Raw genomic sequence first — 27,060 nt, forward strand, 5'->3', positions numbered from 1 at the left:
CAGAACAGAATGGCACATTTCAAACGATGGAGGTCCAAGCAAGCCGACTGTGCATCGCACCGCAAGAAGACATGACAGTTATCCTCACTGTCTCCCTGTTTGAAGCAGGTCATAGCCGCCTGTGACCAACCGACCGACGACGATAGTGATAGGTACTCTCTATGACAATGAGATTGCGCACCCATCAAGCCTACTGAGTGAGACGATCTCACAAAGCCTACTGAGCACTGGGCTGAGCTTAGTGTGCTTTGCGCCAGGCCTATCCGAATCCCGATCGGAGATAATAATTTTTGCCTAAGAGGATTACGCACACATCGGGACCCTTTTGGGGAACCGGCGGCAGCTCAATGTTTGCTTTGGGAAATGATCTCTTCATACCTTCGTACACCGCAGTGAAAAGAGGATCGAGTTGCCGCGCGGTCTACAATAACCGATTCGACCGGGGTAGATTCTTTCGGTGCGTGTTTTCCTTTTTTTCTGTGCTTTCTGAATGTAACAATACGGTAGCACCTTCCCTGACCTACGCATATGAGAAAAGATCGGCCTCTGGGGGCTTATCATTATTACACTGACTGACTGTTTAGTTTGTCGGTTTTTCTCTTATATTCTATCAATGGTTATTAGGGCTTCTTTCTTACCTGAGCTCGAAAGGGCCACCACAGCACAATGGAAGCACACATGCTGCAACCAACAAAAGAGGCGTTTGGAATATACAGAAAGGTAAATGAAACGATGAGGTTACAAATTAGTTATCAAAACATTTGCTCTTCTCTGGCGAGGCAGCTTACTCTGCGATGCGATGGCTTCCGAATTTGCGTTTGGCAGATCGGGTTGAAAAAAAAAGCAGGCGTTGTGGTTATGTACAAATCTATTTACACAGTATATTTTCAAAATTCCTACCTACGAAACGAAATTCAAATCCTACTATTACTATACAACGATACTTGCGATCACTTAAATCTACGGAAGTGGAGGTTTCATCTCAATCGATTGCATTGTTTACAATCCGCGAACTAAAACAAAAAAAAATCCTTCAATCACATCGGCAGCCCAACGTTAGTCCATCTCTTTCGCCTGCATCTTCGTCATTCCGGCTCCCAGCGTCATCCAGTTGTCAATTGCAGCACTCGTTCGGGTCCATCTTGCTCTGGCGAATCCAGCCGAAGAAGTAGTACCCAACGGCAGCGCCGGTTACAATCGCCAAACACAGCCACAGATTGAACAACATCACTATCAACATCAGAACGTAGGAAACCGAAACCTGAATCAAGTGCAGAACCGCCTGCAGGATGTGCACCTTGTCCGTCATGAAATGCCTAAAATGCAAAGAAAGAATCGTTAGAATCTCATAAAAATTCCTCCTGCCAATAAGAAAATTGGATTTTCGCCATCACCCACTCAACTCGACACTCAACCCGGCAGAGACGATCTTATCGCATCCATTCATAACAAAAAAAAAATCAAAGGGCATCAAAGTAATCTGGCAAGAATCCGGAATCGATTTCGGCATCAAAATAATCAAAGCAAGAAAATTGCTCAGCATCAAGCTCTACTGCAGTCGACATCAAGTAGGCTATACGAAGCTGCCACGTGTCGTAAAATTAAAAAAACGTTTCATTACAATACGCCCGGCTCTCTGTGTAGCCTTAAGTTCCGGACTCAAAGTCAAAAGTCGTTGCCATCCACCGACCGAGCGTTGAAGGTTATTTATCAAATAAAACGATTATTAATTTCCTGCATCCAGCGCTGCAGCGATCAAAACGTGGCGATAAAAAAAAGGGTGCCGTCTAATGAGCAATCGACGACAACTCCAAAGCAAGTGGCTTCACCGCTGTTGTCCTTAAATCCACTCCGATGCAAAAGTGGGAGGAATTATAATTGCTCTGATACGAGTGATACGACGACGACGACGACGACGACGTCACATTTGCCAGTTCAGGAAATTTGAATTCTTTCATCTTCCGGCGTGTGTTTGCAGCAGTTGGGGTCTCACCTACTGGTTGGAAAAAGGAAGTTTTTTTTTTTCGAAAGGGATAAAGAAGGCCTTGACGACGACGATGGCAACAACGGTGACGTGTGCGTATCATTCACATAACAAAACAACACGCTTGCTTTGCGTTGAGATTTTTCCGTCTTTCAATGTAGTGTTAGTGTTCAAATGGGATGGAAATTGTGTTTTCCTTTGAACTGTTGGAGCGCAACCCTTTGAAGAAACTTGCTGTTTAGAGGAAAAATGCGTGAACATTTGGACAAATGAGCAAGCATTTCAGTTGAAAATGGTATGTTCCCTGGAGAAGCCTTCCGAGCGAAAAACTCATCAAAAACCCTTTAATGGTAACAGGAACGGAGTACGTACTGCAATTCGCCTTGACACCAGTCCCGAAGTGACGTTTCTTCACACACATTTTGACAGTTCTCTATGGGGTTTTGCGTTGGAGTGAGAGAATAAGAAAAAGTCCGCCATGTTGCACACATAGACTGACAGTTACATATGAGATTTTTCCATAGGAGTAACAGCTCTCGTCAACGCCAATTTGTGTTGAGATAACGAACAATCACAGCAACCAGCTGAAACCTAAACCTATCAAAATAGCCTGTAAAGAACGATTATTAAAAAAAAAAATTCATTCCACTGTTACAATCCTTAACGATCAGTTGTTTTTCACGCTCTGCTAACAGGTTATATGGGCCCTTAGCAACGTGTAAGTTTTTTTCCTGGAGAAGTTTTTAGAAATTCAAGACCGAAGCCAAACCTACGATAGGATGGAGCTGATGAATTCTACGAAGCTGAACAACGCAAATTATGAAGCATGGAAGCTTCGCACCGAAGTGCTGCTGATCCGGGAAGGTTTGTGGACCTACATAAAGAACAAACCACCGGCAGCTGGAGAAGGTCAAGCGGAGGCGGGTGCCTCGGCGGCGTGGGTGGAAGGCGATGAAAAGGCCCGTGCAACGATTCTGCTACTGCTGGAGGAAAATCAGTTTGGCGTCCACTAGGGTTTCGTTACTACAACGGATGTGCGAAACCCGGTACACGGAAGGTGAGGATATGGACGATTACCTCACGAAGATGGAAGACCTGTACACGAAGCTGTGCAGCGCAGGAAAGGACCTGGGAGAGGATACCATGGCGGCCTTTATCTTGCGAGGATTGCCGAAATCATTCAACGCATTGACGACTGCCATCGAAACACGTACGGATGATGCCTTGACGCTGAACCTGATCCGGGAGAAGCTACTGGATGAGGTAAGCAAGCAAAATCGTAACGCAACCGGAGGGACGGCACTGAAAGCGGTGGGACGAAAGCCGATTGTGTGTCATTTCTGCAAGAAGCCTGGTCACAAACAACGGGACTGCAAGCAGCTACAGAGAGAGAGCAATTCGGATCGAAGAAACAGAATGCGAAGACCGCGCGGGATGGTGGCTACAGCAACATGTACGCGCTGACCATCGGAACTGGCGACACGGCGAACGACTGGGTCATCGATTCCGGCGCAAGTTTGCACATGACTTCCAACAGGGATTTCTTCGACGAGTTAGAACCGGCTACAGGCGAAGTGGAGTTGGCTGACGGGCGTGTAGTAGCGGTCGCTGGTACTGAAGCTGGTGTGATCATAAGTGTGGACGGTTCTGGAAGCACGAATAAAATTCGTCTCAACCACGTTTTGTTTGTGCCAAAGCTGTCAGCAAGTCTTTTGTCAGTGCTTACTATGACCACTCGAAAGGCGAAGGTTGAATAGGCGAATCCAATAGAAACTAAGCGATCGTTTCAGCATCTGGTGGTGAATAAGGGAACCATCAAAAGAGTGATGAGGGCTGAAATTTTCGCCATGAAGCATAGGAAGAGGAAAATGTTTTTACCTTTTCTGATTAATTTATCCATCGCAGGTGCTTGTAAACATCATCCACATAGAATATTTTGTTTTCTGTTTCGATTTTGCAGTGATCCGGCTGGTGCTTCCACATATTTTTGTTGAGAAAATTGAAGTGCAAAATCATCGTCGATGGGAAGAAAATCGCATCTGCGACGAAGTGCAGAGGATTATACCGGCTGAATAAGCAAGAACAAGCAGTCGCCGCGAGGGTAACTGCATCTCACAAGCGAGATTGCCAGCACAGCCAGCACCGACGGTTTGGACACCGGGAAGCTGATGCGTTGGATGTTCTGCTGAAAAGGAAGCTTGTTACCGGTATGAAAGTTGCAGATTGCGGAATATGTGAAGGTTGCAAATGCTGTGTGAAAGGAAAGCAGGCTCGAACTCCCGTCCCCAAGACCTCCTAAAAGAAGACCTCCGCACCATTAGACCTCATCCACTCGGACGTGTATGGACCACTGGAGACTACCTCGAAATCCGAGGTCGCAGAACTCAGTTCGGGAAGTACCCCAAGCGCATCAGGTCTAATCGGGGAGGGGAGTATGCGAGCGAAGTACTGCTGGAGTTCTATCGCAAGCATGGAATCCACCCCGAGTTTACTGCCGGATATTCGCCACAGCAGAACGGAGTGGCGGAGAGACGAAATCGATACATCATTGAAATGTGTCGATGCATGCTAATGGACGCCAGGATGTCTGCACGATTTTGGGCTGAAGCAACCGCTACGGCCGTGTACCTACAGAACCACCTACCTTTTCACGCTGTGGAGATCACACCATAAGAGCTTTGGTGGGGACGTCAACCGAACGTTTCACGTCTGAAATTGTTTGGGTGCAGAGCATTTGTCTATGTGCCGAAGGAAAAGCGAAGCAAACTCCAGGATAAGTCGAAGGAAATGACGTACGTCGGCTATTCCAGTAACCACAAGGCCTACAGATTCATTGATATGGCCACTAACAAGCTGATCAGTCGAGACGTCAATTTATTTGAGGAGGAGTTGGTCCAACCCGGTACCGATGTTCCTAATCTGGAGGAGGAGTCGTACGAGGCAATTCTACAGCCGTTACCTCCTATGGCTGAAGCAAATCAAGAAGTTCCGGATCCAAACGATCCAGAGATTGACGAAGAAAATGACAATGAAAGGTCGGACGTAACCGACACGGACTTCGATTCTTGCAACGAGTCCCTTCATGAAGATTTCGATGAAACCATCGTACGAAGACCAGAGCGGTCCAACAAAGGTGTCGCCCCACAGCGGTACCATGAAGCAAGCAACATGGCAGCAGCTACTGAACCGAGGACGTATGAAGAAGCAGTAAGCGGACAAGAGAGCGAATCGTGGATAGCTGCGATGGAAGAAGAGATCCAGTCCCTTCAAAATAACTCGACATGGACAGTTGAGGCCCTTCCAGATGGACGAAAGGCGGTTGGCTGCAAATGGCTGTACAAGCGGAAATTGCACGACCATGGAAACGTGACACACTACAAGGCGAGACTGATCGCACAAGGTTTTAGTCAGACGTGCGGCACTGACTACGACCAGCAGGTGTTCGCTCCGGTGGCAAAACAGGTAACATTTCGTTCTTTGCTAACCATTGCCACCCGTCGTCAACTTCTAGTGAAACACGTCGATGTCAAGACGGCCTACCTGTATGTGGGACGCTTACCAAGGCCCTATACATGCGTCAACCGAAAGGATACGAGACTGGGAATCCCGCATAAGTTTGCCATTTGAAAAAAAGGCTCTGCGGTCTGAAGCAATCCGGTCGAATTTGGAACCAGACGATTGACGATTGCTTCAAGAAGCTGGGATTTCTACAATCAACTGCTGATGAGTGCCTATACGTAAGGACCAAGGGTGAGAAGCAAGCGTTCATCGTTCTGTACGTCGACGATATGCTCATCGTGTGTGAGACCGAGGCGGAATATAAAGCGATTCTGAAAGCATTATCGAGGAAGTTCAAAACCACTTCCCCTGGCGATGTGCGGCAGAACCTGGGCATACAGGTGGAGCGGGAAAATGATGGAAGGTTTCTGCTCAACCAGCAGTGCTACATCCAGCGGCTGACGTCGTGATGCGGACTCGAAACGGCAAAGCCATCACTTATCCCGATGGACCCCGGCTATCTTCAAGCAAAGGAGGAGGAATCCAGCAAGCTACCAAACAATACTTCGTACTCCAGTTTGGTTGATGGTTTACTCACAGAGAACAGACATCCAAGCTTGAAATTTTTTTCGAAAAATTATGTGTAAGAATTTAAATTAAAATACGTTAGAAACACTAGCGCCGCACGGAGTGTTGCGACTCGAGTTATCACCTTTTGAGATTAATGAGTAAACTGAACTAAAACTTGGGTTGATCTTATTGACCGTGTATCCAAATGAACTGTCAAATCAGTTCAAAACCAACAAGGCAAAACAACGGAAATCAATCAAGTTTCTTCAGAACCATTATTTTCGAATAAAAAACTAAGCTCTTTTGCAGTTTCCTGTAGATCTACAGCCACTTTTCGTACTCCAATTAGCCCTCATTTAAATTCAGAAAAATGTGGTATGATTTGAACACTGCTTACCCTTCATCTGTTCTTCCAGTAATTCGAAAAGCCTCCGGGGGGAAGTGGCCGGAGCATAGCTTTTTCGTTGCAAGCACTTGGACTCCACGTGAGAAGAAAATCTCCTGTAGTTCGGGTAATTCAGCATCCTTAGGAAAATTGTGAAAAGATTTTCGCTTGGTAACACCTTGTTTATTTGCGCACCAATAAAACTCGCACTTGCGGCCCATGTTTTGATAGGTTTTAAACGAACAATGTTTTGCTCACAACAATTTTGACATTTATGTTAAGATGACGTCGGTCATCGACGTCGATGGGCAGCGACGCTAGCGCCACCACGATATTGCTAGTTTCAAATGTCTATTCAAAATAGCAGTTAAATTTCTTACACACTTCAGGAATTTGACTTGGATGTCTGTTCTTGGTGGTTTACTCTACATAGCGATCAATACGAGGCCAGATGTAGCGATCAGCGTTTCGTTACTTGGGCGAAAGGTGAGTGCCCCGAATGCAGCAGATTGGACTGAAGCAAAGCGCACTAAGCGGTATCTCCTAGCGACAAGGCATTTCGATTGCATTTGGGCGGCAAGAATGTTGACCTGAAGACTTACGAGGATGCAGATCGATCATCGGGACCGTAAATCCAGTAGAAATTTTCTGATTATGTTCGGTGGAGGTGCGATCAGTTGGGCGGCAAGGAAGCAAACCTACGTTGCCCTATCTTCAACGGAGGCTGAGTTTATTGCTGCTGCAGATGCATGTCAAGAACTTTTCAAGGATATCCACGAGCCGGAAACTCAAATCTTGCTACTCGAGGACAACCAGAATGCCATCCGACAGTTGGAGTCGGAGAAACTGGAACGCCGGTCCATACACGTTGACACCAAGTTCCAGTTCACCAAGGATCTTGTTCAACAAGGCATGCTATCCGTGATCTACTGTCCAACGGAGCATATGGTTGCGGACATGCTCACCAAACCATTGAACAAACTCAAGATATCAAAACATCGAACATCGGCTGGTGTGATACCTGTGCAGTTCGAGGAGGAGTGTTGAGATAACGAACAATCACAGCAACCAGCTGAAACCTAAACCTATCAAAGTAGCCTGTAAAGAACGATTAATAAAAAAATATTCATTCCACTGTTACAATCCTTAACGATCAGTTGTTTCTTTTTCACGCTCTGCTAACAATTTGTGCAAGGCAATAAAGTTCCATAAGATCCGTGCACACAAAATTTCTTTAATGGTGTATGGTACTTTTTGTTTGCTGAATTCGTACTGTAATGCCTTGTTTGCACTAGAGCCCAAGTAAGTTTTTATAATTTTGATCGACAAAACAAATGTCATCAAGATGGCCTTAGTATGAATCTGGAGGGAGACCCAGATAGCAAACACGAAATTAAATTAATTCTTGATAGAGCAGGAATTAGGGCGTAACAGCTTTTGTAAACAATGACTTCTCTAGATGATTTCTCGAAACTCAAGGCACGCCCACGCAAACCAACATAGCCAACGGGAAGGGGGAGCCTTCCCCTACTCGATGGCGATGTTGATTTGAGTGAGCGAGTCTTGGCTTCCTAGAAATCATCGAGAGAAGTCATTGTTTACAAAAACTGTTTCGCCCTAATTCCAGCTCTATCTAGAATTGTTCTCTGAAACCAGAGGGCAAGAACGCAGTCACGCTTACACTGTAACAAACCACCATCCTCTGTTCGAATGAAACCTCAGACCATTCAAATTGAAACATCGAAATCCAATTTTCGAAGGATAGCTGCAACCGGATGACGGTTGTTTTGAAATCAGATGATTTTCCTCTCGAATACAGGATGAACATTGTTCTGAAAAAGGATAGGGCCTTCAGTTGAAATGCGTAATTCTCTCTGCAGAATGATAGTCATCTTAAATTGAAACTCATTTGGTATTGGCTCAGCCCCTTAACGCAAATCATTCAAAACGATGAAGGTCATTTGCTGCTCTGAGTAGACAAACGAGGTGGAAGCATAGCAATCGCTATCAGAGGTGTTACGAACATTTGTAAACCGTGGAAACCATAAATTGTTTATTTCGTGGTGCAGGAAGCTTCCTCTATCAACACTACATTTTTGTATCCATGATGAATGGCTATTCAATATGGAAATGTAAACAATCAAATTAATAATCTAATCTAAAGCATTTGCAAGTCATCCTATCCTTGAATTGTTGCCCTCTGAGCCCAGTATGTTTAACAGCCAATTTTCAAATAAATATTATCCTTTATTTGGAGGACAGTCATATGGATGCTCATCAGTTGATGACAAATTCAACCATAAAGAAATAATCCGAAATTCGACAGCATATTCTCAAAGGGCTCAAGCAATACAATAATCAGTCGAAGTATTGCGGATGTTTTCGTTCAGTGTACCACTCAACCACCGGCACCGTGACACTGTACCAAAACATTATCCTCTGTTCGAAAGTGTTGGATCCCAGCAGATCTTCAAGAAGCAATTCTCCAGATGGCGGCACTCCTACAGAAGCTAGCGGAACCAGCTCAAACCGTTAGTAGTCCGGAGCAAAAACTTGAGGCCTTGGCAACGAATATCAGTGAGTTTTCGTTCGACCCGGAAAATGGAATCACCTTCGACAAGTGGTACAGCCGGTACTCAGATTTCTTTGATTCGGATGTCAAGAACCTGGAAGATGTGACCAAAGTACGACTGCTCCTGAGAAAGTTGGATACACAGTCACACACCCGGTACACCAATTACATTCTGCTGAAGCTTCCAAAAGACGTCCAATTCGCTGACACATTCGAAACCTTCAAGAAAATATTCGGATCACAAACCTTGAAGGTCGAGTGATATCAGTGCCTGCACACTTAATTCAGATCACCGAAGTCGGTAGGAATTTACCGGGTTTTTGAACAGCGGACCAAGTCGGTAAAATTTTCAAATGACCGTTACATGTGAGAAATCAAGAAAATTTATAAATTTTATTTTTCACCAATAAATGGGGTAAACCGAACAAATTCTGTACATGTTCAGAATAAATTTTCAAATAATTGGATTTTTCACTGATTTTTAAACTTTTACCGAACAGTTTTGTAGTTCAAAATTTACCGAACGATGGAGGCCTGGATTAGTGTGTGCAGCTGGTGAAATCTGAAGCAGAAGGCATTATCAGCTACGGAGGTAAAGTCAACCGTGCTTGGTGTCCGTCTGCGGTCTCAAACGCCATTGCTACGCGGACATACGAGCCAGGCTACTCTCCCGGATCGAAACTAAAACACCAGAAGCTCCCGAGACTCTCCAAAATCTGATCGACGACTATCAACGGCTCGTTAATCTCAAGGCGGACACATCCATGATCGAGCGTCAATCAAGCTCCAAACCAACGATGCACTGAGGGGCGACACATCTAATTCTCAATTCTAGATACTCAAAAAATCTCATATTAGCGAATAAATCTTCGAAAAATCTTCTTTAATTTCTCGCATCTACTTGCATCACGCATCATCTTTTTGCAGGAAATCTTCAAAATCACGATAAATCTTCATTCTATCTACTCAGCGTACGCGCAGCTCAAGACGGTTTTATGACAGGTGGGCAGGAACTCACGGTCTCCCAGTGTTGGTGAGTTCTTTGCCGTTAATGTTCACGAAAAGTTCACTATGTTGCTATACAGAAATTCAAAACAAAAATTTTTATCTGCGGATTTGAACAGTTTTTGACCTGTTTCATACTACCGGAAGGTGTATGCTGGTCACACACAGCAAAAAAAGTTGTTGAATATTACATCGAAACTGCTGCAACCAGGTCAATTCATCGGTTGTGTAATATCACATTGTACGATGTACATCGATTTTGCGAACAAAATTACATCCATTGATGTAATATTGTATCTGCTTTTTTCTATTACATCATTATTTCATACATCAGCTTGAATAACGTTGATCGATATTACATTTTTTTTTTTGCTGTGCAAATGCCGTGCCAAACTGATTTCCTACTCAATTAATCAATCTTTGATGTGAAATTCGCTAATAAACACGAGGCGCATTTCTTATAGCAAACATGCCATAACAAAATGGGCATGGTTCATTTTAGTAAACAAACTAACACTTCTTCCGACTGTGGCACCTATATTAGGTTCTGCAGCGTGACGTCACAAATGAACTCAGTGTTAATAGGCTGAACCTTTTTGACAGTTCAGTGGTACTGTTTACCCGCACTTAGGCTCTGAACCATTTGGCGAATTTTTTTAACTTTTGGTTAAAATTTGACAGATGGAAAGTTATTGATTAACCCTGCTATCCGAGCATGGTTATTTCTGACAGACAAGAAGTTAAACTTTGACAACCGTGGCTCGAAAACCGGTCGATCGATAGCACGGGGATTTTCGAACATAGAAAATAACTTTCGAAATGTCACTTTTAACCACGAGTTAAATTTAACTCGGCAAATGGTTCACAGCCTTAGTCATTTTTTCGAAAAAACAAATTCTAAAATTTCCGAATTTTAACTTGAAAATTGTCGAGGAACAGCGCGGTGAAAGGATGTTGCTCGTGGACAATGCAGAAGTGTGGTTTACATCTCTCTGCACTCTGAAAAATTATCGAGAAAATCCACCCAAGAAAAAATCGACTAAGTCCACGTAAACAGTACCACTGAACTGTCATCAGATTGAGGTTAACCCCGACGGTGCAAAACCTAATATTAGGCGCCGAGCGCGCAGCTAGCCACTGCAAAACATAATACTTCCTGCATCGTAGATAGAGTCGTCCTCCTCGCGATGCACGCAAGACAAGAAGGGAAATTCACGACAACAGTTTTCAGTCTTCAGTTGTTGGAAATGCGGTCAGATGCACTATGTTCGGGACTGTCCATTCTCGAATCATCAGTGCGTCTATTTAGCAAAGACGCTCGAGCTTTTGATTCACGATAGAATGTACTCTGCTGCTAAACCCATAATTTCTCAATATCGACATGGTTTTGTGAAGAACCGTTCTAAAGCAAACCCCACACGCATCAATATATTGACGCGAAGGGGAATTATTGACAATAATATTGATGATGTGAATTCAGAAATATTGTCAATCTCGATATATTGACGTCAATATAGCATGTATTGACAATACGATTATTGTCAATAAAAGCAATCGTGTAGGGTTCACTTAACACTACGAATCTCATGGCACGCAAAACTCCAGTTTGGAAAAGCATTGCCAAGTTGACAGTATTGACGAGTGCACGGATGGATTTGAGTTCACTCACTCGACAAAAAGTGACACAACAGCGGGGCCCTGTTTACTAAAAATGAACACATATATGTTCATTTTTAGTAAACAGGGCCCCGCTGTTGTGTCACTTTTTGTCGAGTGAGTGAACTCAAATCCATCCGTGCACTCGTCAATTGCCAGTTCACAGAAATCTTAGCATTCATTGATTTTTCAGAAACAAGAAGAAGACACAACCGCAGCTGTCATACATTACAAACACTGACACAAAAACATATTATTAAATGAATTGTAGACTTCTTCTTCTTCGCATTTCAAGCTTATTGCATATCGCATATTAGCTTATTGCGTGCTCTCAACTTAGTGTTCTAGATGCACTTCCACAGTTATTAATTGAGAGCCTTCGATGCCTGTACTATTTTTGCATTGTGGCAAGTCCAATCATACTTCTATGCCCAGGGAAGTCGAGAAATTTTCAACCCGAAAAATTCCTAGACCGGACCGGGAATTGAAACCCAGCCACCTCCAGCATGATCTTGCTTTGTAACTGCGCCTTTACCGACTGAGCATGAATTGTAGACTCTAAACTGTTATAAAATTCAGATCCAGTTGAAATAAATTTTTCTGAGACACCTTCTGGCTCAGGTTCGGGGATATTTGACACTAATATGTAATCACAACCGGAATTAATTTGATTCTTAAACCTCATTTGTTGACCTTTTATGTGAGGTTCTGCGGATATCAAAGAACTTTGTTCGTCCCTTGGGGCAAGACAGCTTTTGATCATGAGTAAAATCAGAGTTAATTTTGAGTAACTCTGAGTAACTCGCGTTGCTCAACATAAAATACACATAGCAACCGATAATGTCAAGCAGAGCAAAGCAACAACATTTTAAACGGTGCGCTTGCAATGCTTTACTGGGAACATCTTTCAGCAATTAAAAGGCAATTGCACGTGTATGAAAGGAACTACAAGCTGTCCCCTCAAAATCGATGGATGATTTCTATGGTGACCTTACGGAACAGTCAGAGCTGTCTTGCTTTACTGCCATGCCGATGACGTTTTATTAGGGGGATTTTGTACAATCTCTAAGAGAGTTCCAGTCAATCGCAAAGGGGATTTATGACAGTCTCAGTAGAGATTCCTAACAAGCCTTGGGGGAATTTCAGACAATCCCAGTTCGGTTTCCCAACAATATCAAAGGTAACTTCGGAAAATCCAAAGAAGGAATATGAACTATCCTAGGGAGGATTCCGGACAATCACAGGAAGAATTGCACTCAATATTGACGGGGATTCATGATTGTCCAGGGGTGATTCCATATAATCCAGTCAATCCAAAGGTAGATTCTGGACAATCCCAGTATTAAAAAATGGTATGTGATGGTTCCTACATCCATTCGACGATCGCTCATTGACAAACTTCATATATGTTTCAGAATAAAATCAACTATGAAGTTGGCCAGAACTAATCTATTTGAAACTGGGATGAACAATTAAATAAAAGACTGCATTCAACAATGCTCCTTTTTGTGTCGATCAACACAACAACACAAGACGATGAAAATTCAACCTGTTCCTGTTCAACCTTTTTCAACTCGTGTCTATTGATGTCTTTTTGCAGGAGTATCAGGGAAAACAACGAACGCTTCTGGAGAGAGTTGACCCTAACTCTGACATTTTCTAGCTAAATATTCTCAGAGATTTAAACCCTTCTACTTCGGAATGCTGGTAAATAAAATGTTGCTTATCACGAAAGAGTTTCCTCATTTCAGGCATGTAGTGCATCAAAATATGAAACCTCTTTGACCGATTTAGTGAGATTGAGTTTTAATTTTCATGAGCTAAATTAATCTTCTGAAAACAATTTTGGCCAAATTCTTACTTCCTTAGTCTTGAAATCACACCATCTAGTGTTTCCTTCCCGGGCAATTTACCAGAATTATTCCCGAGAAGCAGTTTTTTTGTACGAAAAGCATGTTAAACATATATAATATTAAAAATGGCCACACAACTTTCGGGGGAAATTGATAGAAATTTCCGGAGAAAGTTTGACGAATCTTTAGTGCGAAGTCAGGAAAGCTTCCTGGCAAAGAATTTGTTGGTTACGCCCGCTCCAGATGTGTGTACTCCCACCGCTGATCTACGCCACTGCCGAGTGAGTGCAACCACACCCATCGCTATACGAGGGATTGTCACGCGGTGAGAGGAAAAAGTGGTCAGGATGTAAACAAATCAAATCTATGGAAAGAAGACAAAACAAAAGTGAAATTGCCCTGCCAATTGCGAAAATCAAAACTACTTATATATATACTTATTATATACATTAAATCTACTGCTTAAACCTAGTGAACTAAACCTAGTGAACTTGAGTGCTAAATATTAGTTGCAAATTATTCTAATCTTAATATAATTCTATAATATATTCTTAATCTAAGGTATCGATGAACCACTAGAACTTCTACTTGCCTTCTGAATAAGTTATATGTGGCCCGGAAAAAGGTGAGGTAAAAAGAATTTAAACCTAAAACATGATCCTAAACACAAACATCTAAATAGGTTCCTACGGCTAAACGATTACTTATAACTACCAGCAAATTCGGCTGTTCTGTTACCGTTGATAGGTGAGACTTTATATCTAGAGCCAAGGCACACATTAGTAAACTAAACTTAAACCTACAGATTTCCTAAACCTACGAGAGTTGTTGGATCTCTCAAGCAATTATATTGCCATACAGCGAGAATCACTAAATGTAAGCATTACATGAAAATTATCCTAAATTAGCCTAACTTAACTGAGTATTCCACAGGAATTTTATAACTTTCATTCGCTGAAATACATTGGTTGGTGAATAAAGTTTATAGAATTTGATTCATTTCGGCTGTTACCAACAGAATCTTTCAAACGAAACAGGTAGAGTCTTCTGACACAAACTGTGAGAAACTCCCGGGCAAAGTTAGAAGAGACTTCCATGCAAATTTAGGCAGCCGGATGAAACTTCCAGAATAATTCAGAAAAAAAAAATTTCCGTGGTAAGTCCGGATGAAATGGGAAATAGTTTCCACTTCCAGCGGTAGGACTTCTGATTGTAATCTAGGACTTCTGATTGTAATCTAGGACTTCTGATTATAATCTGATACTGTTGGAATGAAAAGATGATGAAACTTCCGTTGAACAATGGACGAAGGTGGAAGATTCTTCCAGGGCAAGTTTAAAAAAAAAACTTCCAGGAGATGTTGGAAGAAACTTTCGTGCAAAGTCAGACGAAACCTCCTAGAGAAATCATAAGAATCCTTCCGAAGAAGCTTGTCGAAACCTTCAAGGGGAAGTTGGAAGAAACATCCAGAAATTGTCGGAAAAATCTTCCTGGGGAAATCCTGACGAAGTTCAAGTTTTAATAAATAACTACCGAAAATATTTTCCGATTTCCGGGAAGAGTCTTCAGCTATTTTAAGATTCCCGGGTAATTATAAATGGCTGGGATATGGAAACACTAACACCACCACATCACCAAAAACTTCAAAGACATTACACTTTAGCCATCCATCCTAGAAAGCAAACGAGACCTAAACATCCCTTTGCTTGGACAAGAGCCATCTACACTCAAAAATATTACTAATCAAGGAAAGATTAAAATTTAATCATTTTAAGGTTGACCAACGTTTATACATTGATACGATTAAATTTTGATTCAAAATTATACTAAGTCCGAATATCGGCGTGAAATTCGTTCAGTGTTTTTTTTTGCAAAGCAGTAACTGAGTTTCAACATTCAAGCAAAATATTCAAACAAAGTTGTGGTTATTATTTGCGGGGTGTTTTCCGAAGAACTGTGTGAACTGTGTTAGAGAAACAAAACGTCGAACTTCGGTAATTCACAATTGAAGAAAAATCTCGAGAAAAATCGCCTGTGATGGGTTGAAGCACCAGCGTTTGATTGCCTCCATGTGGCACAACCCGAGTGGAGAACTGGAAGCAGTCGACTGGGATTTGGCCCTAATTGCCATCGCCCAAGCTTTGAGTAGTGTTCCCAAGGGCAAGTTGGAGCAGTTGCTGGATGATTGGACTAATGCCGAAGCGTTGATTTGCCCTTAAGGATCGGCTGAACTGGTTGGGATCGGAAACTTGTCCGTCGCTGATGTCGTCAAGATGGAGGATTTCTTCGTCTTTACCAAAGTCATCACGGTGATGTTAGAGTGCAGCTGATCCACGCCATCCTGCCGGAAGCTACCTGCACTGAGAAACAAGACACCTACGTCAACCCGGAAGGCCACACTCATAAAACTCTCGTTGCAGTGACTCTCCCAGGTCTGTCCCGCGAAGATCCTGCGTACCCTGTCAGAAATTCCCAGAGCTTCTCTGCCATACACCCTATAGATGAACTGCACTTCCGATCGAAGGACATCACTTCACACCTAATGTGCTATAGCCAAAAGAAAGAAGGATTCAAGAACATCTTCCTGCTGCTGTGGTACAACGCGTTCCACTTTCTTCTGCAGAAGATCGGTTGAAACTCATAGCCATGTCATGTTCCACACCGAAAACTACTCCACCAATGAGATGGGCATTTGGATGAATGAATGTGACCTGCCATCATTTTGTATCGAAGTTCAACTAAAACCTCCCAAGGCCAATTAAAAGATGTTCCAGCGACGGGGTTGAGCAAATTGACTTTCTCCAGGAACAACAAATCCCAGCCGCTCTATGGCATCAACCAGTAGGCAAATCTTTTGTAATTTTCACAAGAAATAAAAATAATTGGCAAATCAAAGTTGGCACTCGTGGAGAATAGACGAACTATGAAAGTGATGATGGTTTTAAAAATTTTCCACGGAGAGGTATACGAGTGCAACCTTAAAATGCTTTTATTTTGAAAATGGAGCATTGTATTTAAATCTGGTTGTTGCTACAGTTGTAGAAAAGCTGAAATCTATGCATACACCTTAAAATCTGAAAAGAAATTATTTTTTCTATATTATTTATCTAATGAGTAGTCCTTAAGTTTTCTACTAACGTAGCATTAACCAGATTTAAATAAAATGCTCCATTTGCAAAATAAAGGCATTTTAAGATTGAATTCGTATACCTCGCCGTGGAAAATTTTGAAACCATCATCACTTTCATAGTTCTTCTATTCTCCACAAGTGTCAACTTTGATTTGCCAATTAGTTGCGCTTCTATGTTTTTTTTCATTACAGTAAAGAAAACAAACAATCAGTATCACCCTTCAGATATATCCAGTCTATGCAACCCAAGCTTAAAGTCAAACAATACAAAGTAAGCATAACATGAATTTACACTCGCGTCCTTATACAGGACTTTTATACTAAGTTTGCATTTTCTCCTTTTATACCGAGCTATGCGTCGGTCAGGAGAGTTGCGATTTAGCGTAGCTTTTATACTATTTAGATTTTAATATTTTTTGAGTGTAATGTCGTTTTCGTTTTTGCGGTGTAGCTACACCGGTGCTACACCGCCGAACACCGAAAAATTTTAGGGTGTAGCTATCGGTTGCACCTTTGTTTACAAACAAATGATGATGAACTGTCAGTGACTCATGCTTATTGCTGCTTACACTACACCGGTGTAGTGTAGTAAAAACGAAAACGACATAACTTGGATCTTTTAATGAATGAAAACTAAATCTTGAAATCAAAACATTCTGTCAGACGGGGATTGTTTGAACATTATTTTATGAAAAATATTAGACTACTTTGTTTGTTTTTGAGTAAATATTGAGTAACTCAAATTTACTCACTGCAAATATATTAACTCTGAGTACAGTTGTCTTACCCCTACACTGAACGAAAACATCCGCAATTCGCGTTCAAAAGCTGGCACCGACATGTACACTGAACCAAAACATCCGCAATACTTCGAATGATTATTGCATTGCTCGAGCCCTTTAACAATATGTTTTCGAATTTCGGATGATATTCTTATGGTTGAACTCGTCGTCAGATGATGAACATCCATATGATTGTCATCCAAATACAGGATGATTTTCGTTTGAAAATTAGCTATAAAACATACGGCACTCAGAGGACAAACATTTAAGAATAGTGTGACATGCAAGTGCTTTTAATTAGATTTATAATTTGATAATCTACAATTCCATACTGAATAGCCATTATAAGCCATTCCATTATGCATACAAAAAAATTTCGTGGTGGAAAGAACCTCCTTCACCACGAATTATCAAACATTGGTTTTCATCCTTTACCTATTCGTTCGTAACAGCTCTGATAGCGATGCATATGCTTCCACCTCGTTTGTCAGCTCAGATCAGCAAATGACGTTCGATAGAATTTACATCATCGTTATGAATGATTTGCGTTATGGGGCTGAACCAATACCATATGCATTTCCTTTTAGATGACAGTCATTCTGCAGAGAGCATTACGCATTTCAACTGAAGGCCCTATCCCTTCTCATAACAAGTTTCATCCTGTATTCGAGAGGAAAATCATCTGATTTCAAAACAACCGTCATCCGGTTGCAGATATCATTCGAAAAAGCGATTTCGGTGTTTTGTTTTGAATGGTCTGAGGTTTCATTCGATCAGAGGATGATGTTTGTGTACAGTGTAGGCGGCGCTTTCGTCCTTGTGATGATACTTCTGCTTCCATCTGTCAAATTCTTTGGTTGAATGTAAATATTAAATTTTAATTTCTAAATTTCCCGCAAAATACTGTAAAACCGTAAAGTTTATCACGTTCAGAAGGGAAAAAACGAATAACTGGCCTTAGTTCCGATAATTGAATAGTCAACGCAAACATGAAACTAGTGTTTTCCGGAAAGCGAATAAAAAAAATTGTTACCTACTTTTTTGTCATAGAGCACGATATTAACTCAACTCTGTGATTACAGACACCTGTATGAAATTAAAACAGTATGTATTTTAATATCCCCATATTAAAGATCCGAAAGTATGTAGTGTCTTAGAATGCAAGACAAAAAAAAACGAAAAGGTAATCCGCACAACTTCCCGTCCAGTGAGAAATTGCTGCGGAAGTGGAAAATGGCTTTTGGAGTTAGAGAAAAATCGATATCGAGGCATGCAAGATCAGTTCAAGTTTGTGTGAAACTTGGCCCGGAGTGGAGCTTTGGGCTACGTATCCGGTAATTTGAATACTACTCGCAACATATTTCCAGTATCCCAGGAAAATTACATCATTGACGTTAAGAACGGTGAACCCTTCTCGGACGTAGTCCAAGATATCAACTTTGGTTATATCGACATCATGATCTTCAGCAGCTGGAACACATTCACTTTAAAGATGTTTTCAATCTGTTTAGATTTGTATCGCTTGCGTATTGCTACGTTGAGTACGCATAGATTTTAACCTCAATCAATTGCAAATTTGAAAACTGGATCTCAATTTTTGATCAGACTATTCTTCAAAATACATATAAAATGTGTTGGATATAGTAGTTGATATGTTTTTTACCATTTTCACCTCGTTTCATTATAGAAACCCGTGGAATTCGCAGTGATTAACAAGTATTTTTCAGTAGTTCCGTATTACCTACATTCAATAAAAACAAAATTATCATCACGTTTTTAGTTACTGAACCGGAACGTAGGTGTCATCACAATGCATTTTGTTTTGCTTTTGATCTCCTATTGGCGTCTTGCAGTGAAACTTTTCCAAGCTTTCGCCACCTACACTTCGAAGTGAGAACTACTAGAAGGAGGATAGTTTCCAAATTTTCCAAGCAAAACAGACGCTTTTTGGGGCAAATCGGTCCATAAAGAAAAACTAAGTGAAAACTTTTGCTTGAATCGTGTAAGAAAACGTGTTTAAAAACTATTTGTTATTATTTTGGTATGGATCAGAGATGTTTTCATGGCAAATTATGCATAACAAGTTTGCACCCACAGGGAGAGGTTACCTCCTGCGCAGCTGCATTTTTCAGAAAATGGTTAATATGTGCGATTTTCACTAAGATGAAAGTGGAAATTAAGTGAATTTACTTAGGAAAGGTTGTATCATGCTGGTGGTAATACAGAATTGGTTGTATAGGACGCCAATATTCAATAAATGCTCATTTTGGCCTTTTTTAAGCAAACATATTGATACTCACAATTTTTGACGGAAAACGCAACGGAGCTTGATTTACTCAACACGCACCATACTATAAAATGGTGCTAGATGGTCTTCAAAGTGATAACAAGATGACAAATCATCTTTATTTTGAGTAATTGAGCAATTTACTTTTGTTTACCATCATATTTATGATGCAGCATTGATGGAGCCGCGAAATGAAATGAATATATCTTATGAAAGTTCAATTGGAAAAGTCAAAGATGCACATCAGTCTGATCGTAAAAACGTTTTCTTTTTCAATTCGAATGTTATATTGGAAGGATTTTACACAGGCTTGATGAAAATTATGATTAAACGCTAATTTTCACGAATTTTATATGCAGTCTGTCAACATTATCATCATCATGCAGTGGAGACATCTGCGTTGAGCTTTTACGGCAATCTTCCAATACTTCGACTGATTATTGTATTGCTCGAGCCCTTTAACAATATGCTGTCGAATTTCGGATGATTTCTTTATGGTTGAATTTGTCATCAACTGATGAGCATCCATATGACTGTCCTCCAAATAAAGGATAATATTTATTTGAAAATTAGCTGTAAAACATACTGGGCTCAGAGGGCAACAATTTAATGATAGGATGACTTGCAAATGCTTTAGATTAGATTATTAATTTGATTGTTTACATTTCCATATTGAATAGCCATTCATCATGGATACAAAAATGTAGTGTTGATAGAGGAAACATCCTGCACCATGAAATAAACAATTTACGGTTTCCACGCTTTACAAATGTTCGTAACACCTCTGATAGCGATGGCTATGCTTCCACCTCGTTTGTCTACTCAGAGCAGCAAATGACCTTCGACAGAATTATTTACATCATCGTTTTGAATGATTTGCGTTAAGGGGCTGAGCCAATACCAAATGAGTTTCAATTTAAGATGACTATCATTCTGCAGAGAGCATTGCGCATTCCAACTGAAGGCCCTATCCACAGAACAGAAGGGGAAGTGCAAACAAATCGGTGTATCAAAAAGTGCTCGTTTTTCTGCTCAACGAGCAATGTGATGTGGTAGCGTTCCACATAGGCTTTCTATGTGCACTCACACTATCATAGCATGCTGCCTATCTTAACTGCAGGCCGAAGATGCCTTCTACCGCTAGGTGCGCTAGTGTTCGCAAATGACCAGTGGAGCCACTTTCTGATTTGAAGTTCCACTCCTGTGCCCTATCCTTTTTCAGAACAATGTTCATCCTGTATTCGAGAGGAAAATCATCTGATTTCAAAACAACCGTCATCCGGTTCCAGCTATCCTTCGAAAATTGGATTTCGATGTTTCGATTTGAATGGTCTGAGGTTTCATTCGAACAGGGGACGGTGGTTTGTTACAGTGTAGGTTCGTCCCGAATGTCAGGCATTTTACTCAGAAATATATGTTGATAGTTTGGGAGCAAAAATATCATTTATTGCCCGTTAAAGCCTGGTACGCAGCTGAAAAGTAATGACGTTTTTACGTGCTACGGGATAGGACACGGAATGCTAAAGAAATTATTTTCCTTTAGCATTTCTTGACCCAGTACGCAGTTCAAAAGAAATCGGTAAAGGAAAGATCGATTACATTAGTATCGTGATCGACGTGAAGGTGGCGCATTCTGAATGCAATTTCACTTTCCTTGCGGAATAATGGTCTGATCAATTATTCCGTTAGGTAATGTTGGCGTTTATTGCAAAACTGATGTTTTGGATGCATTTAAACAACATAAACACTAATAAGTGTTGATTTTACAATTTGACCACATCTCCCTATAATCTCAAAATTTAGCAGACTATAGCCATAGAGGTAACTCTAAGACCACTGGGTCCCGAAGAAAATCATTATTATTTTTGGCTCACTCAGTACCAGAACAACGGTCCCAAGCAGTCCCAAGCTATTTCACTCACCCCTGCATGTTCTGCATGAATCCACACACCCCTGATGTTATCTGTCAAACTTTCATAGCGAATCAAAACAAACATAGTGTAGTAATAGAATTTCAACTAGAATAGGGTACGTTAATCGTTTGCTTGGGACCAATAGGCTACTAAAGTGGTGAGCCAATTTAAAATCGTTAGTTTCGTATTGATTGTTGCTATAGCTGTCAAATTTTCTTTCGGGAAAAATGCTCAAAAATTACTTTTCCGTTTTCTTTTCAGCTGCGTACCAGGTTTAAGGACAAAATGAACTGTTTTCCGTTGACCTGCTTTGATCGTGTTGAGTATAGCTGTATCGCTCAAAGATCGCTGTATAAACCAGGGGCCTGGCTGGCGGCCATGTTTTTGATACTTTCATCTGCTCTTGTCGTTCTGCTTACAACACAATTTTGCGTCCCTTTCCTTCATGTATACGTCAAGCGGGCCGTATTTAAATAGGACCCGTGATCTTCCCTACTGTCAAACGTATAGGATTGATATGGGGTTGCCAGTCCCCTGGTATAAACTTGTCCGGTTTGCCTAATTTAACTAGATTGCAGGCTAGAATACAGGATGAACTTCCGGTATATTTTTAGGCATGATTGGTAGGTTGAACAATTTTCTTCTACACAGCAAAAAAAAATGTAATATCGATCAACGTAATTCAAGCTAATGTATGAAATAATTATGTAATAGCAAAAAGCAGATACAATATAACATCAATGGATGTAATTTTGTTCGCAAAATCGATGTACATCGTACACCGTAATATTATACAACCGGCGGAATGACCTCTGTGCAGCTGTTTGGATGTAATATTCAACAACTTTTTTTCTGTGTATGTAAATGATGCAAATCGGGGATGGCACGCACACCTGTAACGCAATAAATTCACACACAAACTTAATTTTTCTTCGATTTTTAATCCAAACTTTCATCAGTTTTATTGATGTTTTGTGATGCTTTTCGCGTTGTTATGAGGACATAGCCTTCTGCGAATAGTTTTGGTTTAGTGCTTCAAAGTTTCATTGGCATTGGCTGTCAGTGACGATTGTCAATTTCGGTTGTCACATCTGACGCCAAATGCTAATTTTTCTCTGAATTGACAAAATTTACGTGGACTTTTCCAAAGCGTTTGATAAAGTGCCTCATGAATTAACTCTGAGAAAGCTCGAAAGGTTGGGATTTCCTAACTGGCTAGTAAGGTGGTTACGGTCATACCTACAAGAAAGATCCGCCTACGTTGAACTGAGATCCGCCGAGTCAAATCGTTGTGCAACACCATCTGGCGTGCCGCAGGGCAGCCACCTCGGGCCCTTGATTTGTATTCTTTTCGTTACCGACTTCAACCCCCGACTTAACTCATATGGCCTATAGTCGCTATATTCATAGTCTGGCGGATAGAATCTCGGGAACCAATTGAGCTGCGGCCAACAACAGAAAAGAGCACATCAGCTATTGCGAACAAAACTTCGGAAACCCTTTTCTCGTTACTCAAGGCTCGTCTACGCTAACTAACACCATGTTTGGGTTGGGGAAAGTTTCCTCTATCCGACGATGTTGGAAATTTGCGTTCGATTGGCGAGGAAAGAATAATCAACGTTTTGTTTATAAAAGATAATAGTACCTTCTCACCTGTTGGTCTAAAGGGTTATACGGTCAAAATTTGGTCAATATCAACTCGACGTATTTCTTTCAATTTTGCATTTAAAAAACCTGAACACCCCTCATTTTGAAGGTGTGTGTGTGTAGAATGTTGCTCCTATTTTGATTTTGGAATTCACTCTTCAAGCCTGGTACGCAGCTGAAAAGTAATGACGTTTTTACGTGCTACGGGATAGGACACGGAATGCTAAAGAAATTACTTTCCTTTAGCATTTCTTGACCCAGTACGCAGTTCAAAAGAAATCGGTAAAGGAAAGATCGATTACATTAGTTTCGTGATCGATATGAAGGTGGCGCATTCTGAATGCAATTTCATTTTCCTCGCGGAATAATGGTCTGACCAATTATTCCGTTAGGTAATTTTAACGTTTGTTGTAAAAATGATGTTTTGGATGCATTTTAACAACATGAAAATTGATAATTCAGTGCCAACATTTCAAAGGGGCGTAATTGCTTTTGTAAACAATGGCTTTAGCCGTCGATTTCTCGCAAATAAAAGCCCACCCCTTCAAATTACCAATGCTAGCTGGGACAGGAAACATTTATCTACCTGCTGTTGTCATTCATTTTCATAAGTGAGCTTTCATTCGCGAGAAATCGAAAACGAAAGTCATTGTTTACAAATGCAATTACGCCCCTTTGAAATGTTGGCACTGAATTGTTGATTTTAAAATTAGACGACACCTACACAGAAATTCAAAACAACCCAAAATTAAGTTCTTTTCACTCATCTCCCATGTTCCGTACGATAAGCCAAATTTGGGTAAACCGGCTCAAAGTAGTTTGCATTTAAGCACGGCAAAAAAAATTACCCATCGCTAAGTTATTTTCAATTTTTTCTACCCAAAATTAAGTTCAATTAACTCAAATTTGGGTATATCGCATATTACTCAATTTTGGCTTCTTGTACGGAACTAGACGGTTGAGTCGAATCTTTCGTTCTATTTTTGACAACAATAGCGAGAGGAAATGAAACGGACAGAGGTCAAATAACTCAAATTTGAGTTTAAAAAACCCAAGCGGTGGGTAGTTTTGTTTTTCTGTGTACCTATGATCTCAAAATTTAGCAAAAGACACCTCCCTATAGCTGTCAAATTTACTTTGGGAATATTCCTCAAAAATTACTTTTCCGTTTTCTTTTCAGCTGCGTACCAGGCTTCAGTTGTCAAAATGCCGTCCAAGCAAGAAGAGCAGCGTATCAAAATTTTGCTCGCGCATCGCGAAAATCCGAGCTACTCGCACGCAAAGTTGGCAAAATCGCTAAAAGTTGCCAAATCAACCGTTACAAATGTAATTAAAGTGTTTGGGGAACGTTTGTCGACAGCCAGGAAGTCTGGATCGGGGGGAAATCGAAAACCGGAAGCCGCTGAGACGACAAAGAGAGTTGCCGGTAGTTTCAAGCGAAACCCTAACCTCTCTCTCCGAGATGCCGCAAATAAGCTGGGTGTATCGTCTACAACCGTGCATCGAGCCAAAAAACGAGCCGGACTATCGACTTACAAGAAGGTAGTGACTCCAAATCGCGATGATAAACAAAATACGATAGTACCTTCTCACCTGTTGGTCTACTTCGAAAGCTTTCGCCGTATTTGATTTCATCCGCCTAAATGCATCTGAGTTCCGTGAAGTGTATGCATTGAAGAGTCTACCTATATTGTTAATTTATTCGAAGTGTATAAAACCAAATTAACCACTTCATTCGAGCAGTTAAAATGACATTTATTACCACTCGAACTTTGAAATAAAACATTATTTTGAGATTTTTTCTTCTAGAACCTCGAGAAAAATAGCCAAAATTTGTGCGTTTCATAAAACAATAGAAATTAGTTGGTCCAATTTTGTGAAATCGCTGGTAGAAAGTCAAGCCAAAACTGCTTGACAAAGTGGTCAATTGGCCGAATTGAAAGAGTGCAACGTTGCTTCGTTCGATTCGCCCTACGGAGATTACCTTGGAATGATTGACTCAGGTAGCCTCCCTACGAACATCGATGTCGATTGACGCTCCCGTCAACGTCCGTTATTCTGGGCTGCTAGACAACAACCACCCACTTGAGTTTAATTTGTCGAATGATGCCAAACTTTTTGACTTCGATATAAGTAAAAATAGTTTTAAAACTAGAATAAGACAACTAACAGTTATTTAAGTGATTCACAATCTGTGCAGCATAGCTGAAGACGTAGTAAAATTAAAAAAATAAACTAGATCATTGATTAGATTTGCAGAAGCGGTTAATGTGTTTGATTTTGGCACAACGCCAATTTGAATAGCATGGATAATATTTTCCATAGGGCACTGATCAATTGCAGGCAAAGCAGATTGATCTCAAATTCCATTCCTCATCACTATGGTTAAAAAACGTTCCTCCCGGAGGGTACTTATTCAACCACACTGGAGCCTCATTGAGAAAGTCGAAACGAAACGTCGTTCCGTCTTGGTTGCATCATGTCTCTCCTGGTCTTGTTTGGTTTGGGAAACCAAACCATCTTTTACGAAGACTTTGTTTGACTCAACAGACTCAATATCTCGCTTTATGGAGACGCATGGTCAATAACCGTCGCTCTCACTTGAGCTCAACAAGCTGTTCTCTGGTCCTACATGTGTAACACCACCGCATAGGCAAACAACCAATCCAAATTATCTTCTACAAACTTGCGGCAACAGTCCACTAAATTGGGTCACAACCGAACATTCGCCTTCTTCCATTCACTCAATCAATCGCACCACCACACCTCTCCAATACAAAGTCACAATCTTATCTTGCGCCTCACTTCACTAGCGTCGCGAAATCAGCAAACAACAAGTAGTGCTGCAGACAATAGTTATGATACCTAATGCAAACACTCACCTCATACTCCTCTTCTCGCCCTGGGCGCAGCTCTTGGACTCCTGCTGGGCCAGAATCTCCCGATAGAACTTGAGTCCCTCGTACAGCAGCGCCATCAGGAAGAACCCAATCCACGCGCCCACAAACTGGCCCGTCTCGGTGGTGGCCCACGACGGGAACAGTATAATCTCGCAGGAGCCTCCATGGAACTAATTGGGACGAAAAATTACGTTACATCATCGCTCTGAGCAAACTGGGATTCCAATTCGAGCAACACGTACGGACATCTGCATCGGGCAGAGCATCTCCATATCATCCATTCCACCATGGTTATGGTTGTGATCCATTTTGATTCTGCTGCTGCTGCTTCTATCACCACACACACAAAACGCACCAAGCCTACCGAAGGGCTAACTAACGATCGACTAACTGGACTACGGATTTCGATTGCTGCATGGTTTTATACAATTGATAAGTCCCATCGTCGTCGTCGTCGTCGTTGGACTTCGGTAAGCACACCTGTATCTGAATTGAGCCAATCGAAGATAATTGATAAGGCCATTGAAGACAGCGACTTTCTTCTTGTTTCTATCGAGGGAAAAAAGGGCTTCGCCTTATCAGTATTGTCCAAATATTCCACGCTGGCAATGGATTCGATATTCGCCCAATTGGGTCTGCCTGGATATATGTCTTATCACTTGTCAATAAATAGGTAAAAGCGAGCAAACTCGATACTCAATAAGTGCATAAGATATATTCGCGCCGAGAGGTGGCATTTCTTTCCAAGACGACGACCCCCGAGCGGGCCACATATGCGACTCGATTTGATAAGGATAAGATGCGTTCGGGAGCGATTGTTTGTCACACCATTACCGTGCCGTGGGCAATGCGACAAGGTTCCTCATTTCTTGGGGCCG

General features: G+C 41.3%; 1 protein-coding gene and 1 long non-coding RNA gene across 2 annotated transcripts in view; one reads left to right on the top strand and one right to left on the bottom strand.

The window, feature by feature from the left end:
- Positions 1–850: 850 nt before the first annotated feature.
- Ctr1B (Copper transporter 1B) lies at positions 851–26,901 on the bottom strand. Its single transcript, XM_065220343.1, has 3 exons — positions 26,425–26,901; positions 26,165–26,352; positions 851–1,316 (listed from the first exon to the last, which is right to left on the bottom strand). Exons 1-3 carry the CDS (start codon positions 26,488–26,490, stop codon positions 1,115–1,117), a joined length of 456 nt encoding a protein of 151 aa, XP_065076415.1. The 5' UTR covers positions 26,491–26,901; the 3' UTR covers positions 851–1,114.
- LOC135699998 (uncharacterized) overlaps positions 21,031–27,060 on the top strand; it is a 43,695-nt gene continuing 37,665 nt past the window's right edge. Inside the window, exon 1 of the long non-coding RNA XR_010517564.1 lies at positions 21,031–21,099. This is a non-coding gene — a long non-coding RNA (uncharacterized LOC135699998). The remainder of the gene's footprint in view (positions 21,100–27,060) is intronic.

Source organism: Ochlerotatus camptorhynchus, unplaced genomic scaffold (assembly GCF_037179485.1).
Source record: "Ochlerotatus camptorhynchus isolate MF236.1 unplaced genomic scaffold, CSIRO-AGI_Acam_v1.1 ptg000124l, whole genome shotgun sequence".
Lineage (NCBI taxonomy): Eukaryota > Metazoa > Arthropoda > Insecta > Diptera > Culicidae > Ochlerotatus > Ochlerotatus camptorhynchus.

Excerpts from the sequence above, each read along its gene's own strand:
- Ctr1B (XM_065220343.1), bottom strand. The coding sequence starts at position 26,490 with ATGGATCACAACCATAACCATGGTGGAATGGATGATATGGAGATGCTC. Across the intron at positions 26,353-26,424 it reads TCTGCCCGATGCAGATGTCC|TTCCATGGAGGCTCCTGCGA; the intron begins GTACGTGTTGCT and ends CGTCCCAATTAG. Across the intron at positions 1,317-26,164 it reads GGCGAGAAGAGGAGTATGAG|GCATTTCATGACGGACAAGG; the intron begins GTGAGTGTTTGC and ends TTTGCATTTTAG.